The following is a 20,227-nucleotide window of genomic DNA, read 5'->3' as shown; positions in this document are numbered from 1 at the left end:
GTACATAGACAAACTAAAACAGTGAAAAAGTCATATCTTCTGAATGAGAAATACTGAAGCATAAAATATAATTTTAATTCTAGAGCTTTTTTGATGTAATGAAGATATTCATGTTTAGCTCTGTTCTGTTGAGAATGGATTCATTTATTAACTGAAAGAAATCTTATTTTTGTTAAATTTTTTTTCAGATAAAACTGAGTGAAGTTGTTGGAACAGGAAAAGATGGTAGAATCCTTAAAGAAGATATTCTCAATTATTTGGCAAAGCAGACAGGAGCTATTTTACCTCCATCACCAAAGTCTGAAATTATCCCACCTTTACTAAAATCTGAAACAATTCAATCTATTCCTGTACCAGTGTTAAAACCTAAAGTATTTACAGGCAAAGATAGAACAGAGCCCATAACAGGTAAAGTCATTAATATAATGTATAAGTAAAACAACTTTTGAGGAAATGTCTTCAAAAGGTCTGGTCAAGTATGACATTGACAAATTTATAAGGAATTTAATTTGCTGAATTCTCTCAATGAAGAGGAATGGAACCTTTTGGGAGATGTATATCCATCAGTGGGAGTCTGATAACTGTGGGTCATGGATAGGAGGCCAAGGTTAAGGTAAGAGATTTATTAGTATGCTAAGGAAGACTGCTTTCACTGAGTTAGCTTTAGTTTTCTATGGTACAGATGTGGTTTTTGTAACCTTTCAGAGTGGCTTAGCATTCTGGAGAAACTAAGAATAGATGTTAATAAAGTATTACATGGGAGGGGGGGCATGGAGAAAGAGAGGGGATCGGTTGAATCGGAAGAGGGGAGTATTTGTTATGTAACTGGTAGGATTTATTATAAGAAAACAATCCCCATTCAAGGGCAGTAGACTAGGGGAAGTAAGTTGTAAAAGAAGTCCTTTCTACAGAAATGTCTGCAGAAGACTACAAAAGTCTTTTAAATAAGGAAAGCAAGTAGTTGTTACAACAGCAGATGAGAGTATCTGCTTTGCTGTATCCTTTCATAGTTTGTTATGTTTTGTTTCTCCTTCAACTAGCCTTTGGGATTTTCTGTTAGACTACCAGATGGGTAGAGGATTAGTTTATCAAGAGGCTGGAAAATAGTTGTGATTCTTATTTTTATCCAAATTTCATCCAAGTATTAATTAAACAAGTAAATGTTTAATAACTTCTAATGAGTAATACTGGAACAAATTTACTTAAAATATAACCTTTATTATTTATGGTATTATTTGAAGACATACAAGTTTTCAGCTTTTCCTTTTGGGTTAAAGTTTTCAGAATGGTAGAATGTTCTGGTTTACTTACAGACTCATATAACACATCTGGGGACTATCTGCAACATTGTAAATGGTATGTGACAGTTAAAAGTAAAAAGACACTTGCATTTAAATTCTCATTCTGAGCTATTGAATATTTTACCTCCCAAAAAAACATTTCAAATGATGCCAAGTACCTTTGGATAAATTTCTCTTAGTTGTCCAAAATCGTTGGCTTCCAGATTTTATAAGGAGATAGTTATCATAAGAAAAATAATTTCAGTTTTGAAACTAAAGATGATAAAAATGGAATGTTTTGATAAAGTAAGTTTCTGATAAATGGTTATTTAACTTTTTCCAGGCTTTGAGAAAGCTATGGTCAAGACCATGACCATGGCCATGAAGATTCCTCATTTTGGTTATTGTGATGAGATTGACCTTACTCAGCTGGTTAAGCTGCGAGAAGAATTAAAACCCATAGCTTTGGCCCGTGGAATTAAACTCTCCTTTCTGCCTTTTTTCTTAAAGGTGAGAATTTATTTATATTAGAGGCATCAGATATAGAGCATTTGAAATTCAGTTTATCAAAAATATAATACATTGAATGTGGATTTCCCAATCAAATAATACTTTTTATTCATACATACTATTTAAAATTTCTCATGAATTTCTCTTTTTCCTTGTTCCCCAAGAATTCTTAACCTAAGTATCTCCTTACTATCTTTTACCTAACATCCTTTCTAAGTTAAGTATGGTCTTGTGTGTTGTGAGACATCTAGTCTATATTGACAGGGTCTTATAATCTTAGACTTGTTCAATTCATTTTGTTAACTATTAATTACCTACTATATATATATATATGCATATATATAAAAGATATTTTGCAGGGAATAAATATCCTTAACAGATTTTATTCTAATAATCACGATGGTTTTATCTTTAGGAGTTTATGTCCTCCTGGGGGTATAGCATGTGCATCTGTAAAGATGAAGTACATGCATAGCAATCCAAAGTAATGTCAAGAGGGAACAGCCTATTAATGATGAGGGCTGTCAGGAAAAGGCATTACCTGGGGACCAACTAAGGGCGCTTTGATGGGGAGGCGAAGGGGAAGCATTTCTGACAGTGGAGTGAGGTGAGGCTGGAGAGATTGAGGTACCACTTACATGAAGGCTCAAGGATGGAAAGTAAAAAGTATGGGCAACAGTGAGGCCAGACTGACTTGAATAAAGAGTGTGGGAAGGAGACTCCTGTGAGCTCAGATTGGGTAGATTGGTGAGTCCCAGATGGTGGAGGACTTTTTATGCCAGGCTGAGAAGTCAGGATTCTCTGTTAGAGGCACTAGGGTGCCATTGAAGATTTATTGAATGAGATGTGGGAGGAGCAGGAGGGAAGTAACATGGTCAAATCTATGTTTTCAGAATACCATTTTGGCAGCTGTGTGAAAGATTGATGAGAGAGACTAAAAGCATGCAGATCATTTGGGAAGGTATTAGAATAATTCATGGAAGAGATTATGATTGTCTGAACTAGGTAGCAGCTATGTTAATAGAGACAAGGGAACAGATTGATAACGTGGAGAATTTTGCAAAATACTGTGTAAAGTCCTATGTAAATGCTAGCTATTCTTTTTAAATATGCAGAGTGTTATGGAGCTAGTATCAATGCAACTTAGCTTGCTGGATATAAGCATTAAAGGAAAGGAGAGAGTGAAAGATAATTCCAGGGTTAGGAGCCTGGATAATTAGAAGAACAGTGGTACCATCGGTAGAAATTTGAAAGAGAGAAGGTTTTGAAAGAGGGAAAAAATATAATTCCATTTTGGACGTGTTGAATTTGAGGTGCCAGTGGGACATCCAGGTGGCACTGTCCAAGCATTTGGTAATTGGGGACTGAAATTCAGGAAAGAGATTATAGCTGCTTATATTGATTTGCAGATCATCTACATGGAAGTGAAAACTGAAACTATGAGAACCCACATAATGTTAGAACTAGATGGGATCTTAGAGTTTGTCCCTCTTATTTTACAGATGAGAACACTGAAGGCAGGAAAGGTTAACTGATTTGCCCTTGGTCACCCAGCAACTGGCAGAGTCAGTATAAAAGGTTTGTTGGTGGGGGCAGCATAGTGACAAAGAGGAGAAACAACTGCATGTGAAGTCAAGAAGACATGAGTTTGAATCCTGCCTCAGATACTCACTATATGTCCCTGGGCAAGTCACTTGATTTCTCAGCCTCAGTTTCCTCATGTATAAAATGAGGATAATAATAGCACCTGCCTCATAGGCTCACTGTGAGGATCTAAGCACTTTACTAACCTTAAAGTGCTATGTAAGTGCTGACTGCTACCATTGTGCTTTCCATTATACAATGCTTACTTATTCTGGTAAACCTTGGAGTTAAAATAATATGACTCAGTATTTGTTGTTTGCATTTCAAATACTGACTCAGTGAAATTTAATTCAACTAATTAAACTTGATTTAGTTAAAATTAGTTTTATGTTGGTCTTAATTAGTTTCCCTCATTACCTCTTAGAGGAAGACACTGAAGGTAATGAAACTGGAAAACAGAGAGGGAGAGGGAAAGGAAATAGGGACTTCTCAAGCTTGGAAATGAATGTCTTAAACTTCTCATGCCCTATGTTCACTTTGAGTGTGTGCAACTAAGTAAATTATCCTCTGTTATCATTGACTCTTGAAAACCTAATTTCACAATTCCAATTCAAACACTTATTAACAATCTATACCTACTGTTACAGAATTGTCCTGGAAGACATACAGAGGTTGGATAAGATACTGTTCCTTGCCATCGTGCCATTTGAAAAGCCCCTTTACTGCTATTTGAGACTTCAAAGTTCGTTGTTGCAACAGAGATTAACTTTTTTTGCCAGTTAGTTCTTCTAAAAAAATTGATTATCACTTTACTAACCATTAAACAAAAAGTCAAAATAAAAATAAAATCATCCATAAAATTATTCCGTTTAACAAACATTAAGTGACTACCGTGTATTAGGCACTGTGCTAGATGCTAGGGATACAAAGCTATGTAAATAATGACACAGCTCTTGACTTCAAGGATCTTACACTGTATTATATTTGGGAGATATACAAAAGAGACATTTGTGATCAGATGAAATGAGAGATCATGACCAAAGTATTCTAGTAAATTTAAGAGTCAGCGACAGAGGCACCCACATACTCAGAGGCATACACTCACATAGTGACCTACAAAGATATAGATATAAATATATATAGATATGTATATATATATATGTATAGATACATATATACACACACACACACAAAGTCAGAGACATACATAGATACACACAGAGACAGGCATATGTGGTACAGAGACAAAGAGATACATAGAGAGAACTTGAAGCTGAAGTAAAGGGATCAGGAGAGGCTTCATCAAGTACTTGACAGTTGAGGTGAATGTTGAAGGGAGAACAAGCTATTAGGTAAGGTGAAGATGTAGAGGAAGTACATTCTTTGAAAGTGGACACACAATCAGCCAAGAAACAGTCTAGTTTTGTCTGGAATGAGGTAGGGAGGTGCTGAATTGTAGAGGACCTTAAATGCCTTTATATTTTATCCTAGAGGCAATGGAGAGAGCCAGTAAAGGATTTTAAGCAGGGCAGTGATATGTTTAAATCTGCGTTAGGTAGATTATTTTAGTAACTGTGTGAAAGTTACACTAGACAGTAGTTCAGGTAAGACTTGACAAGGACGTAAATTAGGGTGGTAGCTGTATATGAATTCCAAGAAGTCAGAAATGGTTAAAAGGAAAAAAATATGTACGTTAACTTGAATAAAATATTTTAAAACTAACATCTTATTTACTTGTTTTCCCTTCCAAATTATTTTCTTCTGTGTATTTATTTGGTTGTCCTTATCATATTTTATGTGGTTATCAGTGTGTGTGATACTGGTTCTACTTTTTTCACTCTGTCACTTCCCAGGGCTTTCCATATTTCTTTATATTCTCCATACTTTTGTTGTGGTGCATTATATTGTACATTTCTTACATGACATTAATACACAACAATTTATTCAGGCATTCCATAGCCATTGGACACATAGAGTGTTTCTAGCCTTTCACTATTAGAAAAAAAATGCTAGGAATATTTTTTAACAGAAAGGTCTTCTTTTCCCTTTTAACTAACTTACTTAGATTATAATCCTAGTAAATGAGAACAGTAGGCCAAAAAGGCTCATATCATACATTGCTAGATAATTGTTTTCCAAAATGATTAAGTTTACAGCACCACCAAAAGTGTAACAATGCCAATTTCCCATTCCCACAGCTAAGTTTAATTTTATAATATTTAACTATCTTTGTCATTCTAATGAGTATAGAATTGTACAGTGGAGATCTGTATTGATGAGAAAGTAGTGGTCCTCCCTAATGAAGTTACAGGTCGTTGAAGTAAATGTCTGTTTGGTAGGTAAGCATTTTCCTTTTCTCCACAATTGAGATTAAAAGGAAGGAAAATTAATGTTTTGTGTGCGTATTACAACTATATTTACATCATTGATACACTTTTTGCTAAATTATATGATGTGAGCCAGCACCAATGATTCATCATAAGATGGAGGTAACCTTGAGGTTTCCAGGGCTATGCCAGAAGAACATAAGATTGTGTAAGTCATAGCAACTTGAACAGACCTCAGGTATGAACTCAGAGACTGACTATATGTCTATTACATAATGATAAGGTTAGCTAAATTGAAACAGGCTCATTTCCTGGATAGTTTGCAGGGTGATGTTATTTGAATTATCTTAAAGACTATATAGCAGGTTGAGAAGAGAATTACCTTATCTGACATCATCATGGGTAGTTGAAATGAAGGACATGAAATTGTGGGTTTAATCCCCATTTTTTCATCATATTTCTGTGTAATTTACAAAAGAAACATTTTTGAAAAATGATCTCTTTTGCAATGTTTTGTAATCTTAAGTTTATCAAACAATAATAAATTGTATTCTTTTGATTTTAATACTAGATTTTCTATTCGCTCCATTAATTTACTTTTTCATCTAGTACCAAATAGTTATCACCTGTGCAACTTCTCCTTACTCTTGATTTTTCCTCCATAGTTCTTCTTGTTATTTTTCTCTCTTTGTTTTTCAATATAAATTTTATGTATTCCACTAACTTGAGGTATGTTAAGTTTCTAAATTAATTTAAGTAATATTGACAATTTCTTTTGGTATGTTACTTCATTTTTATGATTTTAGTAAATGCAAACAGCTCATTTGATTTTTGTTGTTTTAATTAGGCATTTTGGACTATAAAATCTTTGAATCACATAAATTTTGGTATCTTGTGTTTATGATGTCATTATCTTTGAAGTAATCTCTTTATTTCAATAATTTTTTAACACAGGCTGCATGTAATAAATGCTTCTAAAATTTCCATTTAGGCCTGCACCTCAGTTTTATTTTATTATAATCCTTAAATTTACAAAATTTGTGAATTTGACTGTAACTTCTCCATAAGCTAGATTTTGATTAGTTTTGTGAATGTTTCATTTGTATTTGAAAAATGTATATATTGAGGCAGAGCCAAGATAGCAGAGTAGAAAGACACACAAATGCAGGCTGTCCCCACACAGCCCATAAAATGCCTGTAGAGAGTGACTCTCAACAAATTTTGGAGCAGCAGAAGTGAAGAACAACAGAGTGGAAGAGATTTCCAGCCCAGGGTGACCTGAAAGGCTCACCGGTAATGTCTGTTGCACCAGACACGGAGCAGAGCCCAGCCCAGCCTAGCCTTGGCTTTGTGGCGCAGCTCTGGGAGGAGGACACCTCAGGGGCAGAATCTCCAGTTGCAGCAGCAGCAGCGGGTTCATAGATCCCTCAACCCAAAGGTGCCGAAGGTCAGTGACAGGGTTTTTTCAGCTGGCCGGGAAGGGAGAAGGGCCTTACCATAGCTCTGGCCTCAGGCAGCGGCCACAGAGGCCACATTGGGGAGGCGGCAGCCTGCATCCATTGTTGGATCGAAAAACCCCTGGGGGCACTGAGGAGCTGACTTTTACCTCAGCACTGTGTAGAGGCCTTGAGGGAGCTGATCTTTATCTCATACCGAATGGCAGTGGGACTGGAGGCCAGGTGGCTGTGGAGAGGAATCTGCTAAGATTCTGGGCACAAAAATCTCTGTCTACTCCCAGACCAGTGTACACTCTTGATTGTGCCACCTTGGAGGAACTGAGATCTTACAGATTCCCAGAATATACCCTACTCTTGACAGAGGACCCAAAAGTCAAGTAACTGGTTGGGAAAATGCCCAAGAAGGGGAAAAAAAATAAAAGACTATAGAAGGTTACTTTCTTGGTGAACAGATATCTTCTCTCATCCTTTCAGATGAGGAAAAACAATGCTTTCCATCAGGGAAAGACATAAAAGTCAAGGCTTCTGTATCCCAAACATCCAAAATAAATATTCAGTGGTCTCAGGCCATGGAAGAGCTCAAAAAGGACTTTGAAAATCAAGTAAGAGAGGTGGAAGAAAAACTGGGAAGAGAAATGAGAGAGATGCAAGAAAAGTATGAAAAGTGGGTCAACACCTTGCTAAAGGAGACCCAAAAAAATGCTGAAGAAAATAACACCTTGAAAAATAGGCTAACTCAATTGGCAAAAGAGGTTCAAAAAGCCAATGAGGAGAAGAATGCTTTCAAAAGCAGAATTAGCCAAATGGAAAAGGAGGTTCAAAAGCTCACTGAAGAAAATAGTTCTTTCAAAATTAGAATGGAACAGATGGAAGCTAATGACTTTGTGAGAAACCAAGAAATCACAAAACAAAACCAAAATAATGAAAAAATGGAAGATAATGTGAAATATCTCATTGGAAAAACAGCTGACCTGGAAAATAGATCCAGGAGAGACAATTTAAAAATTATGGGACTACCTGGAAGCCTTGATCAAAAACAAAGCCTAGACATCATCTTTCATGAAATTATCAAGGAAAACTGCCCTGATATTCTAGAACCAGAGGGTAAAATCAATATTGAAAGAATCCACCAATCACCACTGGAAAGAGATCCAAAAAGAGAAACTCCTAGGAACATTGTGGCCAAATTCCAGAGTTCCCAGGTCAAGGAGAAAATATTACAAGCAGCTAGAAAGAAACAATTCAAGTATTGTGGAAATACAATCAGGATAACACAAGATCCAGTAGCTTCTACATTAAGGGATTAAAGGGAGTGGAATATGATATTCCAGAAGTCAAAGGAATTAGAATTAAAACCAAGAATCACCTACCCAACAAAACTGAGTATAATACTTCAGGGGAAAAAATGGTCTTTCAATGAAATAGAGGACTTTCAAGCATTCTTGATGAAAAGACCAGAGCTGAAAAGAAAATTTGACTTTCAAACAAAAGAATCAAGAGAAGCATGAAAAGGTAAACAGCAGAGAGAAATCATAAGGAACTTACTAAAGTTGAACTATTTACATTCCTACATGGAAAGATAATATTTGTAACTCTTGAAACTTTTTTCAATATCTGGGTAGTTGGTGGGATTACACACACACACACACACACACACACATACACACACACATACACACACATACACACACACACACACATAGAGAGAGAGAGAAAGACAGAGAGCACAGGGTGAGTCAAATAGGATGGGATCATATCTTAAAATAATGAATTTAAGGGGTGAGAGAGAAATATATTGGGAAGAGAAAGGGAAAAATGGAATGAGGCAAATTATCTATCATAAAAGAGGCAAGTAAAAGACTTTTCAGTGGAGGGAAAAAGTGGGGAGGTGAGAGAAAAAACATGAAGCTTACTCTCATCACATTCAACTAAAGAAAAGAATAAAATGCACACTCATTTTGGTATGAAAACCTATCTTACAATACAGGAAAGTGGGGGAGAAGGGGATAAGCAGGATGGGGAGCATGATGGGAGGAGGGAGCAATTAGAAGTCAACACTCTTGGAGAGGGACAGGATCAAAAGAGAGAATAGAAGAAATGGGGGGCAGGATAGGATGGAGGGAAATATAGGTAGTCTTACACAACACCACTATTACGGAAGTCATTTGCAAAACTACACAGATGTGGCCTTTATTGAATTGCTTGCCTTCCCAATGGGGATGGGTGGGGAGGGAGGGAGGAAGGAAGAGAAGTTGAAACTCAAAGTTTTAGGAACAACTTTGAGTATTGTTCTTGCATACAACTAGGAAATGGGGTATAGAAAGTTATCTTGCCCTACAGGACAAAAGAGAAGATGGGGATAAGGGAAGGGAAGGATGTTAGAAGGGAGGACAGATTGGTGATAGGGGTAATTAGAATGCTCAGCATGGGGGGAGGGGAGAAATGGGGAGAAAATTTGGAACCCAAAATTTTGTGGAAATGAATGTTGAAAACTTAAATAAATAAATTTAAATACATAAAAAAAGTATATATCACCTGTTTAGTCCATTCAGCTTTACCCATGTCTGTCAAAATCAGTTTCAGCACTCTATTCAAGCTGTCACCTTGCTTTATTTTTGTTTTCATTGTATCAGCAGAGTATGAAAATATCCTATTAACTTTCTATTTATTTATTCTTGGGGAAATTCTTAGTTTTTTCTTTGTCAATTTAAGTACTGTATTATTTGATGATTCAAATGACCTATTCGAGATTCTTAAAGTCTCATCAGTGATACCTTTAAGCATTATCCTTATTTATCTTAAAGATTTGTAATTTAATCGTAGTATCATTGGTGCAGCTCAAAATTTTCTTGAGCTAGCTATAGCATGATAAAATTTACTTTTTCTTAAATCTCTCTTTGCTTTTTGAATTTATGACATTAGAAATGTTGTTTTCTATGGGTAACATTATTGAATTGTATTTTCAATCCACTCTATAACTTTATCTTTTTCTAAGAGAAGTCAGTTCATTTATATTCAAAATTATGATTGTTAAATTTGACTTACCTCTTAATTATTTATTGTGTTATTCATTTTGTGAGAAAGGAATTCATTTTTCATTATTTTACTAATTTTAATTCTTTCTGAGCTTAACCAAAAAACTAAACTAAGTTCATTTGTTTTATATTACTCTTTAATTTATAACAGATCCCAGCATCCTTTGTTAAAGATAGTTTTGTGGCAAGATCAGCCTGTCTCCTCCTATTCATATAAGTATTTGCCTTTACATCGTTCTTTTTTTTTTGTAGACTATAATTTCATTGGGGCAAGAGCTTCCAGTGAAGAGCATCTTCTTCTGTGAATGTAAATTGGTACATTCTCTGCGACTTATAGTCTCAGAGAATGCACTGAGAGTGCTGAGTAATTCTGTGGCTTGCCCTAAGGCTACTCAGCCAATATGTGACAAAGGTAGTACTTGAACGTGAGACTAGAAAGCCAGCTCTCTACAGAGCTATACTATACTGCCTTTCATGTTATCTTTATTACTCCATGTGATTTTTTTTTTTGCCATCATTCCTTCCTTTTTTCCTTTTCTCATTCCACTTAAATAAAACAACAGTACCTAAGTTATTTTTTAATCCTTTGTTGAATGCACTGAAGTAACAGGTTAAAAAGTATTCTAAGTCTCATGGGTATTTTCTCAAAGCCTTCTTGAAAAGTTTTTTTATTGTATTTCCATTCCCCCTTCTCTTTTCTTATTTTTATTTTCAAACTTTTTTTCATGAATTTTTTTAGGAACCTCTTGTTTACCCTCGCTGTCTAGTTGTCTGCAACAACTCTGAAGCTAGATCTTTTCTCCAGAAGTTACTCAAACTATTCTTGAATTAAATAAACCCTGTGATCTTTTATTTTCAATGAGAGTACTTAGTTTTGCAAGGAAATAGATTCTGGGGTTGAACCTCATATTCTCCTTTACTTATTCTAACTCATTTTCTTCTGTCGATTCTTGTTCTTATAGAAAAATCTTATTAGGTTTGAATTTATAGGTTTTTTTGGATAAATAACCTGATTTTTGAACAGAAGGATTTTTTCTTTGTTGTCATAGCTCTTGATGTGTGCTGTGTTTGGATGAGCTGAATGTAGGGTTCTTATTAGTGTTCTATGGATTGATTCTCTATTTTAATTATTATGACATCTTCCATACTTTAGGAAGTTTTCTTGTACAGTTTCCTGGAATATAATGACCAGATTATTATCTTTTTCAAAATTCTGTAGAATTGAAATCTTCATCTCTTCTCCAGATCCATCACTTTCATTTGTATTAATTACCAGTATTTTTCTAATCATATTAGTTTATAGGTTTATTTTTCATAATTTTCTTCCGTTCTTCTGGTCATCAATTTACTAATTTTGTGTTTAATGTCTTCCATTAATGTCATATTTTCCATGATAATTTCTAAATCAGGTTGAAATTCACTATCAGGTATTTCTAGCTCTTCACTTATTTCCTCTTGTGTTTCTTTGCACATTCCATTTCTTTTAATTCCTTTCTTTTTCTGTTATTTATTTTATTGTACCAAGGTATTCCTGCCCTTTTTTTTTTTGATGCTATTGTTGATGCAGTTTCAGTACTTTTTTTTTGTTTACTATTTGGTATTTTTGTTTACTATTTTTATCATTAGCATTCTTGTTAAGTTTCCTGGAATTTTTGCTTCTTTTTTGTTTTTGTTTACTATTTTTATCATTAGCATTCTTGTTAAGTTTCCTGGAATTTTTGCTTCTTTTTGTGTGTTTTTATTGCAGTTTCTGAGAGCCCATTCAGAGTTATTATAGGTTTTTCCATCCTGGAAAGGCTTTAATTCACATCCTTGTGATAGACTCCTTTTTGAGGATCCAGCAAGGTAAGTATAGAGAGGCTCACCACTAGGAGAGTGGCCACTTAGAGATCAATTCCTTGGTCATGACAATCCATGCCAATCCAGAGGGTTCAAATATCACCTAGGCTGAAACTCTTCTTTCAAAAAAGTGTTACATACATAGAATTCTCAATGTTTTATTTATATGAAGGATGTCTTAGATTTTAGAAATTATCTTTGCTTCCCTAGAGGTCTGTCCTTTTCTGTCTCTCATCTTCAGCCCCTTTGACGTTCAAAAACTGACTGACTACGTTGTCTTTATTTCTTGAATGATTAGGGCTTTCTCATTCTCTAAGATCAGAAGTTTACATTTGAGATCAGTGTCACCTGTTGGTGTAGGCCTGAAATTAGACCCAAGATAAAAAAAAAGGTTTGGGGTTTTTTTCCCCTCTTCTTCTTCACAGCCAATTTAAATGACTAATGGTGGCATTTTTTTCCCGTTTACCAGGCTGCATCTTTGGGATTATTGCAATTTCCTATCCTCAATGCTTCAGTGGATGAAAACTGCCAGAATATAACATATAAGGTTTGTTCAGTACTACTTAAACTAGTCCTCCAATAACAAGTGGCTTAAACTTGTTTATATTTGAAAACTGCAGACAGCATACCTTTGATAAATGTTTTTAAGGAAGGAAACAAAGAATATGGGGGGAAAATCCATCATGTTGTTTGGAAATAAAGCTTTACTACTTTAAGGAACTTTTGTTTTTATCAGTGCATGAGATAGATAAGTACTTTGAGGCAAAGGGAGGGACACTGGAGGGAAATGATTTATTTAATTTGTAAAAGAAGCCTCCAAAAATCAATTTCTAAGAATTTCTAAAAAAAAGCAAAAACCTAAAACAGTCTACTTTGAAGAGGCAAGATACGGGTTGTCTTTCACTGAGTAACTTGATTTAATTTCATCTCCTGTAGGTAAACTCTAATGCTTTTGTTAGATTTGTGATGAAAGTGCTTTTTAAAAAAATTACTTCTAGTGTAAAAAGGCAGTATCAAATTTACACACACACACACACACACTCACTCTCACACACACTTCATTAAAACATTCCCAAAGCATTGGCACAAAGAAATTTGTAGGCAAAACCAATGTTTACTTGTGTAAGAAAACTAGCTGATAAGGTAACATGTCTGGTTTGGATTTTTTTAAAAAAAAATGACAACTTTGATTTCACCCCATAGAAAATGAAGGGAAAAAAGCAACATAAAGGAATCCCAGTAGCTCATAGTCAAAATGGTTCCATTTCTCTCCCTAGTGGGTTTTAATTGCCTCCCCTTCCTCTTCTTTTGGGGTCAGTTCAATCTTCCAGACTTATGCCACTCATCTTTGTTTTATACTCCCTTGGAAGGAGAGTTATTTTGATTATAGTGGGGAGACAAATCCCCAATATTGTGATGACTCTCTTTTTTATCTAGACTTGTATAATCCTCTGAGGGCCCAGTCTCTCCCCATCTCAGAAGGAAAACGAACTCGAGGTTAGAGGGGCAGACTGCTTCCCATTGGACTGTACCATCTAAAATACTCATAGTAAGAGTGGAAGGCAAAATTCAGACCTTTTATTTCTCTATGTTGTGATTTTATTCCGTTTTGCTCCTCTAGTTTCAGTGTCATATATTTAATCCTCTCTTTCCTGTAAGAGGAAAGATCAGTCCTAGAACTGTTAAAGTTGTTAGGGAGTCATCTCTGAAATGTTCAATGCACAGAAAATCTCCCCCTTTATTTTTTAAAAATAAATTTTTATCCTCAGTTACATGTATAAACCATTTTTAACATTTGTTGGAGTTTTTTTTTACTTCCAAATTCTATCTTTCCTTCTTCCCCCTTGCTGAGACAGTAAGCAATCTGATATAGGTTATACATGTGTAATCATGCAAAACATTTCCATGTTAGTCATTTTGTGGAAGAAAACTGACCAAAATAAGTGAAAAATAGTATGCTTTGGTTCATATTCAGGCAACATCAGTTCTTTCTCTGGAAATGGATAGCATTTTTCATCATGAGTCTTTTGGATATTGTGTTGCTGAAAATAGCTAAGTCATTCAGAGTTGTTCATAGTACAGTATTCCTGTTATTATGTACCATGTTCTGGTTTTGCTCACTTCATTCTGTATCAGTTCATATAAGTCTTTCCAGGTTTTTCTGAAATCAGCCTGCTCATCATTTCTTTTAACACAATAAAATCCATTACAATCATAAACTATAACTTGTTTAGCCATTCCTCAGTTGATGGACATCCCCTCAATTTCTAATTCTTTGCCACTACAGAAAGAGTTGCTAAAAATGTTTTTGTAGAAATAGGTTCTTTTTACTTTTTTAAAAAAGTCTCTTTGAGACATAGACTTAGTAGTGGTATTGCTCAGTCAGAGGATATGCATGGTTTTATCACCTTTTGGGCATAATTCCAAATTGTTCTCCACAATGGCTGGATCAACACAACTCCACCAATAGTGCATTAGTGTCCCAGCTTTCCCACATCCCATCCAACATTTATCATTTTCCTTCTCTGTAATCTGATAGATGTGAGAGATGGTACCTCAGAGTTGTTTTAATTTGCATTTCTCCAATTTAGAACATTTTTATAAGATTATGGATAGTTTGATTACTTCATCTGAAAACTGCCTCTTCATATCCTTTGATCATTTGTTATTTGGGGAATGACTTGTGTTCTTATACCTTTGATTCATTTCTCTCTAGTTTGAGAAATGAGGCCTTTATCAGAGATACTTGCTGTAAAAATTTTTCCCCGGTTTTTTGTTTTCCTTCTGATTTTATTTTATTCATGCAAAATTTTTAATTTTATATACTCAAAATTTTATATTTTGTAATGCTCTCCATATCCTGTTTGGTCCTAGATTCTTCCTTTAGCCATAGATTTGACCGGTAAACTATTCCATACTTTCCTAATTTGTTTATGGTATTACCCTTTATATCTAAATCATGTACCTCTTTTAAACTTATCTTAGTGTATAGTGTGAGATGCTGTCATATTCTTTTTCCAGTTTTCGTCAAAAACTTGGATCTTTGGGTTTATCAAACACTAAATTACTATACTTATTTACTACAAATCTATTCCACAGATCCACCTCTCTATTTCTTAGCTAGTACCAGATTGTTTTGATAATTACCTCTTTATAATACAGTTTGAGAGCTAGTATATAGTTTAGATTTTGGAACTATCTCTAAGGCAAGTGATTTTGTTTCAGTGGCTGGGGAATTAAAATAGACTTAAAACTTTATTTTAAAATTCAGTTATTTGGGATAAGGGTAGAAAAACAATGCTTTTTTATAAACAGAATTATAGAGAGTAAAGGGGAAAAAAGCAGCCCTCATTTAGGGGAACACAGGGAGGTAAAATCAGTCTTTACCTAATTTGTTATTCAGTTGTTAACTTGGTGAAAGAACTACTGTTGCTATTTTTATTTTATAGGCTTCTCATAATATTGGAATTGCTATGGATACTGAAAAAGGACTTATTGTCCCCAATGTGAAAAATGTTCAACTCTGTAGTTTATTTGAAATTGCCATTGAATTAAATCGGCTACAGAAACTGGGTTCTGCAAATCAGCTGGGAACTGCTGATATTACAGGGGGAACTTTCACGCTGTCCAACATTGGATCAGTGAGTACTATAATAATTAAAATATTCATATTTACAAACTGAGTCCCAAAGTTTCAGAATTGACCAGACAAAATCAGAAATAAATCCTGAAAAGTATTTCTTTATAGCAGTACTAAATTTATCTCTTGCCAACTTTAACCCATTGCTCCTAGTAATCATCTGGGTGAAGTAGAATGCCTCTCCTTCTCTAAGACACACAACCTTTCAAATATTCAAATTCTGCTGTCATTTCTGCCCAATTCTTCTCCACACTACACATCCCCAATTTTTTGAACTGGTCCTCATGTGGCTTGAATTTGAGATTAATGAAAAGCCTGAAACAAAGTTTCTGAGTAATTAATAATGAAATTATTAATAATAATTAATAATAATGAAATTAATAATGAAATTATTAATTAGGCTAGTAAATAATAAATTGATAGTGCTATTTCTTGGTGACCAAAAGCAAAACATGGAAATCATCAAATGCTTAATACATTTAGAAAAGTGACTACCCCTGATGGGGATATCAATCCATACTGGTGAACCATCAGTGAGAGGGCAGACAGACTTTCAAATAGGATAATGAACTGAAAGCCTTCAGCTCCTTCTACTGCTTGCTAATGAGACTCAGCTGCCTGTCTCCTGCTAACTAGACAAAGGGATACATCTCCACCCAGGCCACTTAAGTTGAACTTTGGGGGGCATGAACCTTTTTGAGGTGGAATTCACCTAGATTAGATTCTCTTCACACTTTCATCAGAAATAAGTGCTCCCAGTTGGGTAAGGTCCCACCCAAAATTGAGGTGAATGCTCCTGGAACATTGGGCCAGTCTCATCATTATCCCTGGCCTTCAGAGACTGGCTGACCTGCAAGCCCTGTCCCTGAATCAGGAAATAAAAAGAGAAAAAAAAACTTGGATCCCAGTACTAATAATTGGTTATTAATAAAATAGAAAAATAATTACTTCTGTCAAACTCAAGTCCTTTTGTTAATATGGAGGTTATAAATCATATCTATATATCTAACAATGTAAAGTTATAAGTATAAAAAACCTTCAAAAGTCTTAAGCGTATTTTTTCTAAAATCCCAGTTTCTATACTTTTCTCTTTTTCAGATTGGCGGTACCTATGCCAAGCCATTGATATTGCCACCAGAAGTAGCAATTGGAGCTCTTGGAGCCATAAAGGTATAAGTAGCTGAGAAATATCAGCACTAATTGAATTTAATCCTTTTGTTAGTGATAGAAACAAAGTGTGGTGTTTGTCATTACTTTGTATTGCATGTTTACTCTGTTCCACTGATATAACCCTCCATTTCTTAGCCAGTACTAGATATTTTGATATTTTCTGCTTTATAGTTTAACTTGTGGTCTAGTACTGCCAAACCTCCATCCTTTACATCTTTCATCTTAATTCTAATGATCCAGCCTTGGATACTTAACAATTCTTCTTCTTCTTCTTCTGAAGAGGGAAAAGTTGTTGTTCAGCCTTTGTTTTTGAAGAGGATCAGTGAAATCACAGGGTGATGCCTTGACTTGTGCCTGGATTGGATTTAAGTGAAGTAGAGTTACACAAAATCATCAGCCTCACTCTTTCTTCCAGAACCATATCAATATGATAGGTTGAACTAAAGTAAAGATAAAAAATGTGGTAATTAAAACCTAACTATTACTGTGTTTGGAGAAAAATAAGAATTATATATTTGAGATTTTTCAGGCTGAGAGTAAGGTAGATTCCAGCCTAATAGAATCTTGCTTTCTCTTCTTCTTTCCCCAGTGGTGAGATGGGGGACAGTCACCATCCCTTCAGCTATGACCCTTGTGATTTGCTAATAGCCCAGACCTTGTTTAGCAACCGTCTAGCAGGTTTCTCTACTCTCTACCAATCAGAGTGTGAAGATATTCCCCTATTGTAAGTTGGGGAGAAGGCCAATATGCAGAACAGTTTTACTATTAGGTTTTGTGGGACATAAGGCAGAATTTTTTTTTACCTATATATTAACAACCTGTCTTAGGGTCTTTCTCCAGTACCTCCTTTTGTCATGTTAGGTGACCCTGGACTCTCAAAGGCTATCCCAGGAGAGTTTATGTCTTGCCAAACTGTTCAAATACACACCTGGGGATGCCTTTTGTCCAAAGATCAGACTACTTAAGTTCAAAGGGGTTCTCTTATAAGTGTAAGGATTTGTATGGGTAAAAACGACATCAGGAGGTGCAAGTACGTAGAACAGATAGATCACATTTTATCTAATTTAGGAGACGTAGTCATTAATTGAAAATTAATTAAGCTCCTTATGGAAAGGAGTGATAATCCCTTCCAGATACCTTCACACAGCCACCTGAAGCCAACCTATTCCCTTTCTGTTTCACAACCTGGGAAGTTTGTATTCTCCAGAGATGTGCTGGTGAATGTTTAATGTTAGGGGGAGGAAATGGATATGATACACTTTTAAGTTTGATCTACATTATTAACATTTTCTCCATCCAAGTCTAGATAATCAACTGAACAATCAAGCCAATTTGTAACGGTTAATATATTTCTAAAATGTCTCTGCTAAAAATTTTAGTATTCATTTTACAGATTTTTGGGGTATAAATTCTTCATGAGCTGATATGAGCTTGCTCCAAACACTCCTAGATTTTCCTTCTAGTTCTAGTTATTTAAGTTCCTTTCCCCTTCCCTTAACTCCTTTCCATAGCTGGGCCATCTCCAGTCATCCTGATGAATATCTGGTCACTGGACCCAGATGGCTCAGGAGAAGAAAGTAAGGTTGGTCATCTTGCACAGCCCTCCCTCACTCAAAACAAAGTCAAGTGTAAGTCATGTCATCATTTCTCTGATGTCATAGTCTTCTTCAAAAACGAAGGATGAACACAACCTGTGAGTAGACCGAGCTGCTTGAGTGGGGACCCAGCTAACTGGGTAGCCCAGCTCATACTCTCCCTTCTGTCTGCCCCTACCCGTTCCTTTGGGATTGACTGGCTAGATGTCCTTCCTTCCTTCCCTCTCTCCTTCCCTCTCTCCTTCCCTCTCTCTTTCCCTCCCTTCCTCCCTCCCTTCCTTCCTTCCTTCCTTTCTTCCTTCCTTCCTTCCTTTCTTGTTGTTCCCAAAACCTTAAACCCAGTGTGCACTCTGAAGCCCATAGGCTGGACAACAATAGGTCCCTGCCCAAACTCCACTTAATGGCTGGACTAGAGTGATTATCAGTAGTAACAGTTTCTGTTTTCCTCACAGCTTGATTTCGTTTTTTTCTCTTTTGTTCGTTAAAAGGACCATTCCCTGACTACTTTTTAAAAGAGGCCTGTTCACTCAGTGGGGGTTACCTCCCTCTAAATGAGTACCTGAAAAGACCAGGCTAAAAAGGCCAAAGTCTCCCTTTGTATCCTGGGCCATCTCCAGTCATCCTGATGCTTTGATGAATATCTGGTCACTGGACCCAGATGGCTCAGGAGGAGAAAGTGAGGTTGGTGACCTTGCACAGCCCTCCCTCAGTCAAAACAAAGTCAAGTGCAAATCATGTCATTATTTCTCTGCTGTCATGGTCTTCTTCGAAAACAAAGGATAAACACATTACATTTCCACATAATTGGCTTCCTTTCTAATTCTCTGTATTTTATTTTATGCAGCTAAAAATAGTAGTTTAAGATGAGATCTATAAACTTCACTAGAGTTCCACAATACAAAAAATGCTTAGAACCCCCAGTGAGTACAGGAAATATGCCCTCTTAACTAAAATACCCTACTTATTAGAATATATAAAATAAAAATTCCTTGAATGATACATATAGATATGAATGATTTGTTTTCCAACATATGGCCTCACATCATGTTAGACTTGGCTGACACTGTTAGAGAAGAGACATAGATAGCCCTTGGAGCTACAACTGCTTTGCATAATTTGGAATCTGAGCAAAATTTTTCCCCCTTTTTATTTCTAGGGTGTACCTCGGTTTAATGAGAAAGGTGAATTAATCAAAGTACAGATAATGAATGTGAGCTGGTCTGCTGATCATAGAATTATTGATGGTGCTACAGTGGCCCGCTTCTCTAATTTATGGAAATCCTACTTGGAAAATCCAGCTTCTATGCTACTAGAACTGAAATAAATATTGATTTGAAACATCCTTCAACTTTCTGGGCATCAGAAAAATGTATAAAACCTAGCTATGCTAGAACATGTTCCTTATTGAAGTTCCTATTATGTGAATGATTATATTTCATGACCAAGATCCCATAGTAAAATGCCAATCTTTCTTACCATGTTGCAGCTCTTAAATTTAAATGGGCAGCTTTATTTGTCACTCTCGTAAGGTTGTCAAATTTTACAAAATAGAGTGTGATATGTGTGTAGTATCTTAATATTGTACTGAGATCTTCAATGTAAGGGATAATGACAGCAACAAGACTGACATTAAGACTGACATGAAAACTAATATCTACATGTGCTATCTCAGTATATTTTTTAACTGTCTCTTAAGGGTTGGGAAAAGGAATTTATATACAATAATATTTCTTTGCCTAGTATTAATTATACAAATTCTTAAATAAAGTGCACTTATGCTTATCTTTAAA

The 20,227-nt window shown here is 35.5% G+C and overlaps 1 protein-coding gene across 4 annotated transcripts in view; it reads left to right on the top strand.

Annotated features, from left to right (window-relative positions):
* DBT (dihydrolipoamide branched chain transacylase E2) overlaps positions 1-20,227 on the top strand; it is a 62,722-nt gene extending 42,495 nt beyond the window's left edge. For all 4 annotated transcript variants that reach the window (XM_072644123.1, XM_072644122.1, XM_072644125.1 and 1 more), the window contains 6 exons: positions 189-408; positions 1,624-1,790; positions 12,502-12,579; positions 15,482-15,673; positions 16,771-16,842; positions 19,594-20,227. In XM_072644123.1, coding sequence (XP_072500224.1) covers positions 189-408; positions 1,624-1,790; positions 12,502-12,579; positions 15,482-15,673; positions 16,771-16,842; positions 19,594-19,761 — 897 coding nt within the window. In that variant the 3' untranslated portion in view covers positions 19,762-20,227. The remainder of the gene's footprint in view (positions 1-188; positions 409-1,623; positions 1,791-12,501; positions 12,580-15,481; positions 15,674-16,770; positions 16,843-19,593) is intronic.

Source organism: Notamacropus eugenii, chromosome 2, assembly GCF_028372415.1.
Source record: "Notamacropus eugenii isolate mMacEug1 chromosome 2, mMacEug1.pri_v2, whole genome shotgun sequence".
NCBI classification, from domain to species: domain Eukaryota; kingdom Metazoa; phylum Chordata; class Mammalia; order Diprotodontia; family Macropodidae; genus Notamacropus; species Notamacropus eugenii.
Note: the sequence above shows the minus strand (reverse complement) of the source record. Positions and strands in the feature narration are given on the sequence as shown.